General features: G+C 35.6%; 1 protein-coding gene across 6 annotated transcripts in view; it reads left to right on the top strand.

The window, feature by feature from the left end:
* si:ch211-199g17.2 overlaps window positions 1–15,117 on the top strand; it is a 65,887-nt gene extending 50,770 nt beyond the window's left edge. For 2 of the 6 annotated variants that reach the window (XM_046834573.1, XM_046834571.1), the window contains exons 35-66: window positions 3,094–3,151; window positions 3,246–3,359; window positions 3,452–3,571; window positions 4,199–4,276; window positions 4,370–4,503; window positions 4,598–4,729; window positions 4,833–4,878; window positions 5,138–5,191; window positions 5,295–5,351; window positions 5,913–5,972; window positions 6,078–6,158; window positions 6,278–6,396; window positions 6,490–6,600; window positions 6,691–6,748; window positions 6,835–6,936; window positions 7,087–7,188; window positions 7,301–8,005; window positions 8,488–8,565; window positions 8,693–8,761; window positions 8,846–8,979; window positions 9,246–9,353; window positions 9,485–9,542; window positions 10,198–10,287; window positions 10,427–10,546; window positions 11,043–11,111; window positions 11,191–11,324; window positions 12,503–12,631; window positions 12,757–12,814; window positions 12,914–12,994; window positions 13,169–13,237; window positions 13,312–14,483; window positions 14,630–15,117. In XM_046834573.1, the coding sequence (XP_046690529.1) occupies window positions 3,094–3,151; window positions 3,246–3,359; window positions 3,452–3,571; window positions 4,199–4,276; window positions 4,370–4,503; window positions 4,598–4,729; window positions 4,833–4,878; window positions 5,138–5,191; window positions 5,295–5,351; window positions 5,913–5,972; window positions 6,078–6,158; window positions 6,278–6,396; window positions 6,490–6,600; window positions 6,691–6,748; window positions 6,835–6,936; window positions 7,087–7,188; window positions 7,301–8,005; window positions 8,488–8,565; window positions 8,693–8,761; window positions 8,846–8,979; window positions 9,246–9,353; window positions 9,485–9,542; window positions 10,198–10,287; window positions 10,427–10,546; window positions 11,043–11,111; window positions 11,191–11,324; window positions 12,503–12,631; window positions 12,757–12,814; window positions 12,914–12,994; window positions 13,169–13,237; window positions 13,312–14,483; window positions 14,630–14,638 (4,509 nt within the window). In that variant the 3' untranslated portion in view covers window positions 14,639–15,117. Of the gene's footprint in view, window positions 1–3,093; window positions 3,152–3,245; window positions 3,360–3,451; window positions 3,572–4,198; window positions 4,277–4,369; window positions 4,504–4,597; window positions 4,730–4,832; window positions 4,879–5,137; window positions 5,192–5,294; window positions 5,352–5,912; window positions 5,973–6,077; window positions 6,159–6,277; window positions 6,397–6,489; window positions 6,601–6,690; window positions 6,749–6,834; window positions 6,937–7,086; window positions 7,189–7,300; window positions 8,006–8,487; window positions 8,566–8,692; window positions 8,762–8,845; window positions 8,980–9,245; window positions 9,354–9,484; window positions 9,543–10,197; window positions 10,332–10,426; window positions 10,547–11,042; window positions 11,112–11,190; window positions 11,325–12,502; window positions 12,632–12,756; window positions 12,815–12,913; window positions 12,995–13,168; window positions 13,238–13,311; window positions 14,484–14,629 lie in introns of those variants that run through there. The other 4 variants (XM_046834576.1, XM_046834575.1, XM_046834574.1 and 1 more) reach the window with 4 other exon arrangements.
* Window positions 15,118–15,170: the final 53 nt, after the last annotated feature.

The following is a 15,170-nucleotide window of genomic DNA, read 5'->3' as shown; positions in this document are numbered from 1 at the left end:
AGCTTCAAAAGTTTCAAAGAATCTGGAGAAATCTCTGTGCACTCTGTGCTTGTGATTTTTGAGCCCTCAGGCAGTACTGCTTTTAATATGGTCATGATTCTGTGAAGGAAATCATTGCATAGGCTGATTAACACCTCCAGAAATCATTGTGTGTGAACACAGTTTGCCATGTTATCTACAAATGCTGATTAAATCTTTTTTAGGCAAAAACACATTTCACAAACGTTTCCTTCATGTTCCCCAATGTCTAAACACAACACCCTTTTCTAAAGCTACATAAACACAACCACATCTTCTCACTTCAAAACTCAAACTTTCACACCAAAAGAGCAGCTCTAAGCTTTCAAAAATGTAAACACTATACACATCATTACACACTACAGCAAAACAATTGAAAACACAATGCTCAATTTGTGAGAAGGTTCTTTGTTTCATAACTGCCAATGCATATTTTTTAAACTTTACAGTAATGGATGTTCTTAGATCTCTGCAGAGGATTAGGCATTTAGATTTGAGTGTTTTATATGAAGAGTATAAATCTATAGTAAATTCTGCATGTACACTACTGTAACACAACTCAATGCAAAAACAGAATCTATTGCACACAACAGTACTCTTGAAAACATGATCAGGGTGTGAAGTTTTTTTATTTACTTTATTTACACCACACACACACACACACACACACACACCACAATCACTGTGCGGCATCATGTCGCTGAGCTGCATCGGGCCACATCACCTCATCCACATTGCAGGCTATATTGTCTCTTGCCAGGCACCGCGGGAAAAACCGGGCCCTGGAATGGCGAATCCATCCTTGGAAGGCCTCCACTGGGATGTCAACACAGGCCAGCTCCATTGCCCTTAGGAGGTCCTCTCTAGTGTATGGTTGTCTGTCATAAACCTTCCATCTCCATGATGAGAAGAACTCCTCTATAGGGTTCAGGAAAGGGGAGTAGGGTGGCAGACAGACGTTTAAAAAGTGTTTACTGTTGGTGGTGAACCACTCTCTGATTTAGTTTGTTTTGTGGAAGCGTACATTTTCCCAAATGATCACATAAATTTGATGTGCGGGCCCAGGATGGTGGTGTTGGCGGTCCAGGAGGATGTTTTTTAGCTCCTCTAGGAAGGTGAGGAGACGTTGGGTGTTGTAAGACCCAAGGACAGCATGCCGGTGGACAAGCCCCTCCAAACCCATGGCCGCACAAAGAGTAATATTACCCCCCCCCTGATCCTTTTCCTCCACTGATTTGAACTCCTTCTTCCATGGCCAGCTCTTCTCCCTCCTCTGACTCGAATTCCTCTTCCCCGGACTCTGCCTTCATCCATTGTGTTTGTTTGGAATCTTCAGCAAACTATGCACTCTGAACTTGCTTTTGTACATGTGGTCACAGCATTAGCAACAAGTGTCTTCAATTTTTAATCGTTGTGTGTAATGAATGACGCCGGGTGTGTTCATTGTGTTCAAATATTGCTGACTGTGGCAAGCATTTTGCATCACATGAGCTTTCATTTGAGAATATGAGCAGAGTTCTTTTGCAACTTGTGTTTTAGCAAAAAGTAATGTGTTAAGATTTATGAGAACGGAGGATTGTGTTTTGTGAATTGTGTCTTCATGTGAAATGTGTTTATGATATTGGAAAATGATGGCTAGATTTAGTAAATGTGTTTAGACAACTGGTCATTTGGTTTAGAGGATTGGCTTCTGTGTTTTAGCATTTGAGAAAAACTGTAATGTCTTTCTAAAATATGCAAAGCCATGCTAACTGCATACTGCATCTATTACAATAGCATGACTTCATGGTAGAAGAGTCACAGTGCTGAACTGGCCTGCCTGCAGTCTAGACCCTTCACCATTTAAAAAAAATTGGCACATTTATTAAATGAAAAATCCAACAAAGGACACCCAAAACTGTTGAGCAGCTAGAATAAAATCAGACACATATGGGACAACATTCCTCTCCCAAAACTACTTCTCAATGTGAGGAAATGTACTTTATGCCAGCACTTTAAGCACAATTATTATTCAGTTTAGGCATAATTATTATAAAGAATTATGAAATAATGATATTTTAGTGTCCGACAAACAGACTAAGAATGGGAAAATCAGTCAATAGCGCAGTTAAGATTGAGCCAAGCATGAAATAAATTTTTGCTTACATAAGTACATTTTCTTCATGTTCTTATATAAGCAAAAATTAGGGGGTTAAACTCTGAGCAGACAAAGCTGAAAAACAAAGTGTTTTTAAAAAGGAAAATAGAAAAGTTATTTAGAGGCAAAGTGTTAAGAAGATGATGCTGACTAGGCTACCATTGGCTTGGATGCCCAATGGCTAGGTTACCATTGCTGTTGGTAGGTGCCTTCTGAGAGCTCTGATGAACACGCTGTCTGACTGCAATTAAAACAAGCTTGCTCTCTCCCATTAATTTCTGAAGGTTTCTTCATTTTTGTAAAGTTAAATTGTTAATATTAAGCATTTGTGAAGATTTGTTTGTTTTGTTGTTAAGATGATGTATAGTGAGATTGGTTAAGTAAACTAATTTGCTTACTATTTTAATATTTGAAATTTAAATTTGTATTTAGTTTTGGCAAGAAGACTAAACTAAACTTAATTAACTAAACAAATCCAAACATTATTTTTTCTAAATATTTGTAAGAACAATTTACAATAATTTATTAATTAAATTGAGATTAAACAATTGGAGCCTCAAGAACAGAGAAGCATGAGCCATTTTGTGAATGTGGCCACTTGGAGATGTGCTCTGAGTTCCGTCATCAGTTCCCAGATGTTTAAAGGCAGAAGACGGGATGCTACCCAGTGGTAAACATGGCCCTGTCCAAGCTGTTGGAAACCTGTTGCAGCCATCAAATTCAAAATGACCTTACTTAAAATGTTGTATATTATCAGTTTAAACATTTGTTGTTTTCTTTTGTTTGTTTTTATGTGAATAGAATAGAGATTTATCAGATTTGCAAGTAATGTTTTCATATACATTTTGGAGTTGGGGATGGATAGATGGATGGATGGATGGACAATGGCAAAACAGAAAAATTGTCATTCCTTTTTTCCAAATTTCTTTTCTCTACAGACACTAAAGTTGGATGCTAAAGATTACCATGAAATCTCCAGTGCACATATTCTGAATGGTGAGATAAATGGTTTATAACACATTTTTGTTAACATAATACAGTAACAGCTATAAGTTTCTTTTTTCTTAACTCATGATTGTGATTTTTGAAGCTTTGGGAAAGCTAAGGGAGTTTCTACTCAAGCTGGCATCTGAGATCTGTACTCAAAGCCCAAAGGCAGATTGCCCTGACTGCTTCAAAAGTGATGAAAGCCAAGAACCTGAAAGTACATCATAATTAAATCATTGTGAAATATACAATTTGATTATTATGCATGATATTTTATTTAATCGTTTAACTGTTTATTGTTATTTTCAGCATTTAAAAGGATTAAAGAAACTGAAGAAAAGGACATTCCATGTGCTCACTTCAAAGAAACTGTGACATCCACGAAGCCCGAGACGAAACCTGACACAGAGCCTGAAACTTCTATACAAAGTATTCCAAACACTGAATTCCCAGTTTTCAGTAAATGAATTTGAGATGGTAGATGTATTAATCAAGGAAGATTATACTATAATTAAATTACGGTGGTAGAAATAAGAGACAGGGTTCAAGACCACTACTTCAGAGTTAGTAGCCTATACACAAATGCACCTACACTTCGACCTCTCGCTCTCTGGCTCTTTTTCTCTCCCCTTTCTATCCTCTTTCTAGTTCACTACAACAGAGAACACTGATTAGTTAAATCACCTACAGGTGTGTGATCCTAACCCTTCACTCCGTCCGGCTCCGTCCCATTCCCAAATTGACACACGCATGCTGCCGCACCAGCCTTGACATTTGTCAAGCTATTAAACATTATGCCTAAAAACACACAAGCATCGAATGAGACTACATAGTTTACTTGTATGCTTTTGATTACAATTTCTTGTCTTCAAAACTATTGTTATATTTAAAAAATTATCATTATTATTATTGCACATGCTAGTTATATCACAACTTCCTTTTTGTTTGAAGGTGGAGGAATGCACATAATAAACTGTAATTGTAAAAACCTGCTTAATTACTGGTTGTTTGTATACCTGTTGAATTTGCTTTTTAATAAAACTATGATTGTGCCAGGGCCTGATGATCCTGCTCGAGGTTCACCATATTTATGGTCTTACCTCACCAGTGCCACTCGAAAAGAGCCAGTAATTGGTTAGTGCTGCTCTGTCTTCATTTGCTGCTTTCTAATTATGACTAGGATTAGAAGTGTTCTTGTTTAACAGTTTTTATTTGTTTCATTTTTAGGTTTGAGTATGATCACAGAATATCGTAATTCCAATGGTCAGAATTCCTTTCTGTGTTCCTGCTGCAATGTGATTCTTGCTACTCACTGTTATATGGGCCACCTAATTAACCCCCGCCACCGCTTCAACTACATTGTGTGTTATTACACAAAGATAAATGTTACAGTACTTTAATCTGACTGTCATAGTTTGTCCTACTGTTGATTTCTGTTATGTGCTGTTTCAACAGAAATTAAAGAACCCAGAGTTTCTTGCGCACTGGAAAGGTGAAAATTTTGGAACTTTTGAAGTCCGGAAAATTACAGAACTCCAAAAGAAAGCACAGATTTTACAAGACAGTGAGGGCTGGGGATGCCTCAAGGTTGTCTTCTTTTATACTCATTCATTTTTAAGACTAAAAAAATACTACTTACTACTACTTAATGTTTTCATTGTTTGTGATATGATTGTCTTTCTTTTTTCAGGTTGTAGAAAAAGACCATAAGCAGCCTCAAAAACAAGCATCAGATGGTAAAAGAAGAATAAAATAATTACAGCTCATTGGTCACTAATTAAAATCGAGAGATGTTACTTCAAAAGCAATGTTATTCTAATTTTTGCTTAAAACAGTGTTGTTTTAAGCAATGTGATGTGTGCATATTTGTTGCATATAGGAACATTAGCTATTTGCCTGTATTCTGTTGAGTACAGTAAAAAATATCCAGAGTTTTATTATTATTTATTTAATGTTTGGGGGTTTTTTTTGTTGTTGTTGCTGTTACTGAAATAGAGACTTTTGCCAAGGTCCAGAAACTGGAGCCATCTAAAAACAGTGGTGACACTGGTGAGGATAATTTTTGAGGGGAAAAAAGTTTGTTTTAACACTGAGTAAAAGTATAGACCAAGCATTTATATTTGTTTGCATAATATGTGCCTGATTTCGACAGAACCACAGGACCTTATGAGGATTGAGCCTAAACCTAAAAAACGCCAGAACATGATTGGTTAGTGTCATTTTTATTATGAGGTTATGACTACAGTGCTTCAGACGTTCTAGACTTATTTCAGAATATTGTAACTGTGTAACATACTCATTGAGCACCAGAGATGTGAAGTAACGAAGTACAAATACATTGTTACTTTACTTAAGTAGATTTTTCTGGTATTAGTACTTTACTTCACTATTTATTTTTCTGACTTTTTACTTTCACTGATTACATTTTTTCACAAATATCTGTACTTTCTAGAAGATGATCTGTGATTTTGACAGTGGCATGATTGTTTGCCATATAGTAATTATCAGTACAATGACATGTAACAAATTAAAGGGAAAACCAACATAGTGTTTTACCAAGGTGTTGAGCCCCCATGAACCAACACAACTTTCATATGGGTTTTGACAAGTCATCAAAATTGTACTGTACGATGAACACCATTTTCAAGTAATAATCTCTCGGGTGGTGTTTTATGATGGTTGTATTGCTATATAGTGGTGTATAGCAGTCAACTATCCATTTGTTCTATTTAGCTTTTTTTTTTTTTGTATTTATTATATTTTGTTCCAGGGCCTGAGAGTTCAGCCAAAGTCCAGAAAATGGAGCCGTCACAAACTATAGATGATGCTGGTAGGGAAATGTGCATAGACATTGAAAGTCAATTAATAAAGATCCTATTGTTGGTTGTATCCTAAGTCCTATTGTTCTCAAATAATTTGTGCCTATTTCTCATAGAACAAGACCATACTAGCTATGAGCCAAAACCTGCAAAACAACAAAGCAAGAAAAAAATGAACAAGTGCAATGCTGTTATTGGTTTGTACCATCTACCAGATTAACAAGAATAATGTGTTAAATCCTAACTTCATTTAATACATCAGATTAGCTGAATGATTCTAACACTTTCTCCTTACCAACCTGAAATTGTCTTTTAGGACTGAATTTTGTTACTTGTGTGCATCATGGCAAAAAGAAGCTGTACTTCTGTGAACTCTGCTCTGTGCGAGGTCATTTAGACCACATGTCTAGTGTCACCCACAGAAAAAAATATGTGGTAGGTCATTAAGGAGCATTTTCTCTGCATTATATTACATTCGTTCTACATCTGTAGCAAATTATGGATAAATTAATGTATGAATGTGTACAGAAACATAAATATCCTGATTGGACTGCAAGTGATACAAACATGGAGAAGAAGCTGCATAAGATAGCTTTGCGTTTAGCAGCAGTGGAGAGAAGCACTAGGATTGGCATGAAGGTAGAAAAATGATTAATAATAAGTTTAATTTCTGGGTTGTTTTTTTTTGTCATGTTTTTTTAATTTTGCGTTTTTTTTTTTCACCCCTAGAAACTGAATGTCACTGCTGAAGTATTCACAGCCTTAAGTACTGCTCCTCTAAATGAAGGTAGATTATATTTGTTTTTTATTTATCAGGTGTGTGTTTGCATATGAAATCATTTGTTTTCTTATAGTATGACTTATAATTGACAGCCCTGAGTCAGCTAAAGCTGCTGCAGACAAAGCCAGAAGATGCAGCTCATCTGAAAACATCTTTCCAACCTGAAGCAAACACTTTCTCTGACCATGAGCATGGTAAGAATTTGCTTTAAAAACTGAATTTATCCCCAGAATGATTGATCTGTACTCCCATTCTTGCATTATTTTGTTTTATCTTATCTTATTTTCTCTACTTAGTATTCCTGTTAAGCTTTGCCACTGTATTGTATTTTGTTGTTTTTTTAGGAACACACAGTAATTCTATGGATCACATGATCTGTTCTGCTGCAATTACCAACTCTTTGCAGCAGGAGAAATCCCCCCTGCAGAAAAATAATTTAGCTCCAAGTAAGACATTACAGCACAAAACATTGTAGACATATTGATAACAGATTGTTTTATTTTTTTTTTCCAAGAGGGACAGTATCTTTATTGTACACTGTTTTTGCATTTTTTCTAGATGAAAATCCTGATTCTCTAAATTCAGCTGACTCATGTGACACTCCTTCTCTGAAGTCATCCTGTACTTTCTCAATTCCTGTGCCATTTCTTCCTAATAAATCTCTCTTTTCTACAACTGTCCATTCTCCCCTCTCATCTGCTACAGAGCTTCACTCTCCCTCGTCTCATTCTAGCCAAATTTCTCCTTCACCACCACTCCATTCTAGCTCTATTTTTTCTGCCATTCCTTCATCATCTATTGTCAAGATCATGCCTCCTTTCTTCTCTCAACCTGAAAGTCCCACTCAGTGTTCATTTGTACCCCATGCCCTATATGAACCAATTTTACCTCCATCTGCATCAAACTGCCTGGACGTAAGTGATGTTGCTCCTCCAAATTATTTTCCTGCACCTCCTGTGTATGAACCCATATCACCTCCACCTGCATCAAACAGAAAGGATGCAACTGATTCTGCACCTCCAGATTCTTACTATGCACATCCTGTGTATGAACCCATATCACCTCCACCTGCATCAAACATAAAGGATGTAACTAAATCTGTTCCTTCAAATTCTTATCCTGCACCTCCTGTGTATGAACCCATATCACCTCCACCTGCATCAGACAGAAAGGACTTGAACAATGTTGCTCCTCCATATCCATCCGCCACCCTGAGTTCTGCCAAACTGACTCATCCCACTGAATGTGAAGAACCTGCAGATGGTAGGACACACATCCACCTTGTAAAAAACATCCTACCAACAGCAAGTGTGTAGTGTGTAGTTTAGCAGGCTGTGGGATTCATAAGTAGTGCATATTCCGGTTACATGTATAGTTGTGCTTAGATTGTGCTAATATAACTATGCTAAAATTTTACATTTAAAAAAGTTTTTATTGGGATAGCCAGACATGCCTCCTATTACAGACTAAATACGCCTAGTGAGGAAACCATTTCAATATGACATCTAAGACAATATTTATTATTTTTCTAGTTGCGCCTTGCTAATATGAGTCCAAAGGATCCAGTGGATTGGAAATTATAGATTAATCAATGGAGTATATGTCCAATCTATATTATTAGAATACTAAGCTAATTGCATCAGTGAGGTTTCCCTAGTACTTATTACATCCTTTAAACAATTAAGACCTATTTTGTACACTTACTATATATATGCTGCTGAATAAAACTGATTCTGTATTTTCAGCATGTATCAAATCTATCCTGAAAGAAAAGCATGACACAGCACCATCAAAAACACATTGTTTTCCAAACCTACCCAAAGGTTTCTTTTTTTTCTTCAAAATTTTAACATGCACTTATAATTAGAAGCATTCCATATTATTAGAAGGATAAAGTGTTTTTGTTTTTTTTTCTTTTCTCTTTCTCTTATTAACTGTTCTTGATCACAGTGCTGGAACAGAGTAATGCCTCCAAGTTTCTCAGTGTGAAGGGACTTTTTAACACTGATCTAATTATAGGTATATAGTCATGATTCTTTTCATTAGTATGCCATTATGTCTTTGGGGAAAATGTATTTGTAAATGTAGTTTGTGTGTGTGCAGGTCTGTCTAATATTTTGGAGTGCCGAAGAATTTTGAAGCCAACATTTTTCCTGTGTTTGAACTGCACTGATAAAGTCAGCAGGGAGAACTTTTGTGACCATATGACCAGTGAACGGCACAAACACATGTCAATTGTGAGTGCAAGAGCTGTTTTTTAGAATTACTGACTACTTCAATTATCATACCAGAAAAGTAAATCTAAAATCCAGTAATGTGTGGACAGAAATAAGACTGTGTTAGAATGATTTGGAAGTATTTTGATTTGTCAAAATAATAAAATGGTGCCACAGTGTTTGCCCTTAACTGCTCACTGACTACAGCCCATTGTACGTAATTAAAATGAGCTCAAAGCACAACGTTGATTTTGCCTTAAGTATGTTTGTATATGCTGTTGTTTCAGAAAACTCAGTATCATGAGATATTTCAGCAGTGGCAGTCCACTCATCAGACAACTACTCATGACTTGGTTGAGAAATTGGCATTGGCAGAGAAAGGGTTAGATGCTACGGTAAGCTATCTGGAGATTATTGCATCTTAATCTTAAAATCGCTTCCTTGAAGAAATGCAAAGGATATGTTATTAATTACATGGTATAAAAAAAACAATAGCATATCTCAGCACTGTGATTTTATTGTACAGGTCATCAAGTTAACCCAAAACCAGTACGAGTCTCTTTGTTCAGCGGATTTCTGTGATGGTTAGTGCGTGCATGCATGTGTTTTCTCTATACGATGTATATCCCAAAGTATGTTAATGACTGACCATTGCACCCATATGTGGAAGAACTAAAGTGGTAGGCACAGAACCATGAATCCCAAATCACTCCATCAATTCCTAACCCCATTCATGTTCTTGTGGCTGAATGGTCAGACACCCTACATCCATATGCCAAAATCGAGCTGCAAGCCTTTCTAGATGAATGGAGGTCATTATAGCATAAATGGAGAGACTAAATATATATATATATATATATATATATATATATATATATATATATATATATATATATATATAAATATATAAATATATATAAATATAAACATTGTGTATATATAAATATGTTACACAATGTTACATCTGGCAAATTACACCCATGTATAACATCCTATTACAGATTTAGTCTCTCCATTTATGCTATAATGACCTCCATTCATTATATATATATATATATATATATATATATATATATATATATATATATATATATATATATATATATATATAGTGTTAGATTAACAAATGAAGAATGAAGAAAGTCTGCTTATCTTTTTTTGTCATGTTAACCAAAAATGCAAATATGTATTATCATTTATTATATGTTTGTCAGTTGTTATTGTGTTTGCAAATTTTAGCAATTGAAATACTACAGAGGATGTTTGGACCATGTTTGGATGAAAGCGTACAGCTATCACCTTTTGCAGGCCAGAATCAGAGAAACCATGGTAGTGGTACAACCACTTTGTGCAACTTTTTACATCTTCCTTATGTAAAGAATTATACAGTAGTGGGTTTCCTTGTTTTAATCAGCTCTCATGGTCACATTTTACATGATCATATCCTTTATGTCTCTCTGTGCTCCAGATATCTCCTTGGTGAGGCTACTGCCAGAGTCTGTAAAGGCGGACAAAGAAAGAGATAATCAGTCACCACAAAACTATGATAACACAATACAAATTAAGGAAATTCAAGTACCACTCAAAGGTGAAGTTATAAAGATAAGCAAACTATGATTTGGTTGTTGATATTTGTGCACAGGGAAAACATATTTTGTTCATATCATACATTTCATTTTTATACATCATCTCGAATTCTGTATAGTTATAGTAATATAATTGATACTTTTAAATTTTTATTATATTATTTCTATTTGCATGTTTACTTGTTGAACAGTTGTTAAAAGCATTTCACTACGTCATAATATTTGTGTGTGTGTGTGTGTGTGTGTGTGTGTGTGTGTGTGTGTGTGTGTGTGTGTGACAAATAAAATTTGAATATACAGTAATTTGTTCTTTCAGAGATTAGACACATTTTTAAAAATTTTTTTTTTTTTATTACCCACATAATCACTGTAGCATGGGGCAAACATATTCATAGTAATTTTTTTATTGTATTCAGGTCATTATTGAATTTCATTTATATATCAGTATGTTTTTTTTAATAAATTAGTACAATTATTGTATTTTTTTTTACTATACAGGGAATGCCCTCAAGCACATGGACTTAACGTATATAAACAAAACTAGAACAGAGGCAGACGCTGTGGTTGGTGAGTACTTGGTTTTACCATATTACTTTATAAATCTGTACCATTCATTTACATGATTGTGTGTTTATGTTTGCCACAGGTCTGAGCGCAGTGATTGAGTTCAGAAGTGAGAGTGAGACTTCACTGTATTTATGTGTGGCCTGCTGCAGGAAACTCAAGCCTGACCTTATTAGCTGCCACCTGGTAAAGCCTGGCCACAGATATAACTATTTGGTGAGTGCCAGTGCGTTTGAGACGATGGGTTTTTGTTTATTATTCAGTTAATTAAAGCACACTGTAATAAAAAGCCTATGAAAAGCTGGCAGGACATTTGTGGCACTAAAATATTTATCAAGAACGCACACGTGCTAATTTATTTTTCAATTTGTGAAGACTTTACATAACTATTACTATATCAATGTATAATATTCGGTCTTTATTCCCCTCTAAAGTAGGGTGAATAATCGTAGCCAATTTTCACCTGTTAGATATATGGTGACCACAACAGACTAAAATACTTTGCAGCTGTATGCCCAAACTGATATTACACAATATTCTTCACATTAGAGGAATATAGAGATTTAGAGGATTATACTGTTGAAAAAGTTAGATCTTAACAGACCACAGTCTGCCAATAATATAATTTTTTTTTATATGTAAGTTTTAGTTCTAGCAGTTTTAAGTTTTTTTTACTTTCAGTTTATCATTTGATTATCATATTGCAGACTTTTTAAATGAGAATAAAACTGTCCTCTATTCCACTGGTCCCCAACCCCCGTGCTGTGGACTGGCACCGGTCCGTGGGTCAATTGGTACCGGGCCGCACAAAAAGAATACATATCTTACATTATTTGCATTTTATTTATTATCTGATTCTGACCCGATGTTTCATTTTGGAAAATTACCGGATTCTCTCCGCTCACTCTTGATGCATGTCATGATGCCTGGGTCACGTCTTACCTACATCTGCTACCTTCTTAAAGGGGCTGCTCCGGCCGGTAACACATAATATATTACCGCTAAATTAAAACTCCCAAGCTAGCAAAATGAACAAAAACCAACACCGTGGATTCACGATATTATTATATTTTGAAAATACCAGTTTTTATGCTGGTCGTATCATTTTATTTTGTTGTATTTATCCGCCACTCCTTAAAGGTCGGTCTGTGAAATTATTGTCTGACATTAATCCGGTCCGTGGCGCAAAAAAAAGATTTGGGAACACTGCTCTATTCCATTTTAAAATCTAATGGTGGAGTAGAGGCTTTTGGATGTCCTGTGGCAGTGGTCTTTTCTTAATGCTTTTTATACTTGATGACTTTCTAGCACAGCTTGTTTTCGATGAATACAAATAAAAAATCTGTAAATTAAGCTAAGGTACTATATTTGCAATTTTCATTTTGCCTCTTCAGAAAAAACGCTACCCCTTTTTGTTTGTGGACTGGTCTGATTCTGAAAGTAGAACTGAGATATCCACAAGGCTCATGAGGCTTGCTCACAAAGTGGAGATGACTAATGCGGATGAGCCTGGTCAGCTACAGGTAAATGGCAGACTGCCCATAGTAGATTGCAGCAGTGGACCACATACTTCTCTTTAGACCTCATAGAGGTCATATTAATTTATTTTATTTTATTTTATTTTATTTTTTTGTCCTGTCTATTGCAGGTGATGAAACTGAATTGTGATGACTTAAAGGAAATAAAAGCCATGTCATATGATAAAGGTAACTGCATTGGATTTTCATGTACACACATTCTCTGTTTTCATGTGTTCCATCTCTAACTCCATTTCCTTCCACTTTCTCTGTTCTCATTTTCTTTAGCCATCATATATTTACAGAACATTAGAAAAGAGCTCAGCCTTTGTGCTCTCAACACTTGCATTTCTCCCAAGATCACAAAAAGTGAGCATTTAATAATTGACACTTTTTATTGTCATATTTAGAGTCTGTTTGCATGTGAATGCTGGTGGTGATGGCATGGTCAGAAGTATAAAAAATAAATAGAATTCTGTGTGTATCAGAAGAAGTCTGAGTAAAGATATCTAAAATCCAAGGTCATGATGTTTATTTTACTAGATCTGATAAAACAGGAGAGTGTGGAAACAGATGTGACAACCCAATGTTCTTCACAGTTACCTGGGATGAGTAAGTTATGAGAAACTTCAAATTTAACTAGTCACTTAAGCATATTGTTAAAACTCTTAATTTTTCTTTTCTAGATTCACTGGGACCTAGAAGAGCTTTGAAGCGCAGCGCTGTTGAAGATTCGGTTCATCAGACCTCTCCAGAGAGGGAACAATGTTCTGATGTCCCCTCCACTCAACTAAAACAGTCCCATGTTATAGGGAATAAGCAGAAACCATCGGATTTGAAGCGGAGTAAGATCTCAGGCACTGGTTTAGACAATGTTGCAAAGGTCCAAAAGGAATCTTTTATTTTGACTACAACCAAACCCAATAGATCATTACATAGTACACCAGGCTCCGTTTTAGACACTTCTGGAAGTTCTCCCAGAACTTTACACCCCAGTTCTCAGACTAAGGAAACTACTTCAATGGATCAATCTGTAATAAAAAACAATGAAAAGCAAGAATCTACATCAATTATTGCACCTCAGCAAAAGGATCCTTGTATCAACACTAGTACCATTAGTGCTCTGTCATCCATAAAGGGCCAGGAAATTGGTCGACTGTGTGAAAAAAGACCCTTGGTGAAAAAGAGCTTAAGTGAGAACGCCTGGAGTTATGAAAACCGACAATTTAGCCCTGAAAGGACCAGTAAGGCTAATATAAACCCAGTGGCTGACAATTCCACTGAGTCTGTGGTTATGAATCAGCAATGCAGCATTGCAAATACAGTGCACAATAACAACGAAGCAGGAAATCCCCTCTATAACTCTAAAATTGCAGACCACAGTCTGGATACCAATCTAACTCATAATATAAATGCAAATGTGTATAGTTCAATGGTTTCGACATATGGCACAATGGCCTCCGTCACAAGTCAAGTGACACCATCATATGCAGAGTCTAATCAATATCCCATCTGTACCCATCCCAATTACTCTTCTGCTAATACAGTGCCATCTGATTATTTAGGGCCAGTAGATGAAACCGCCATGAATTATGAAGCAGCTCCCCCAGGTCTAGATACAAATGCTACATACTACACAAATTTAAACTCCACACACACATCACATACTGTTTATCATTCTCAACCAGTTTATCAGCCAATTCAATCATTCCATATCCCAGAGATTTATCAAGCCCACTATGCTTGCTATCCTTACAATCAGGTTCTTCATACTACCCAAACGACAGCAGGGGAAGGAAATGCCACTTCCACACCTGCATTTGAACATGGTGTTTATCCACTGGCTAGCTGGCCTCAAGTAAGTCTGGACACCATTTGAACACTCTGAACATTTATTTTTTATATTTATACCATCAACTACTTTCTTAATTTGCCTATTGAGAGCATATACATGTGGTTATTTCTTAGTAGTTGCTAACTAATTTTTCTGTCACTCTTTCACAGCAGAAATGAAGAAACCCAAAGGCCAAATGACTTCATAGATATGTTGAAATCAGACAAAACTATAAGCATGAATCTTTTCTTTAAGATTTTTTTGTGTAAGCTTTTTTTCCAGTCCTACATCCTTTACATGAGGTCTTATATTTCTTTTCATAAAAACTGTTGTTAATTTTCTTTTTTTTTCTGAATAACTGTTCCCTAGCCAGCAGTTACAAGTACATGAACATTAATGATGATTCTGGAATTATTGTATAAATGTTTCTGTAATGGGATTTTATTGGCTAGATACGCCTTTGTTTTGTTTTATTAGAAATAAGACTGCTTTGGGTTTTTTTAAAATAGTTTTACTTAGAATGTTGTAAATGTATATTATTTTGAGAGGGCATATATATATATTTAGATATCTGAATGTTTTTGTAAAACCTGAGATTTTTTTTCTGTATTTTCTTATTTTATAGATATTCTTTGCTAAATAAAATCTCAGAAATGTTTGTTCTATTTTGTTCATTTTAAGCCTGCATTAGCAATGTATGTGAAGAGTACA

This window comes from Silurus meridionalis, chromosome 22 (genome assembly GCF_014805685.1).
Source record: "Silurus meridionalis isolate SWU-2019-XX chromosome 22, ASM1480568v1, whole genome shotgun sequence".
Classification (NCBI taxonomy): Eukaryota; Metazoa; Chordata; class Actinopteri; order Siluriformes; family Siluridae; genus Silurus; species Silurus meridionalis.
Note: the sequence above shows the minus strand (reverse complement) of the source record. Positions and strands in the feature narration are given on the sequence as shown.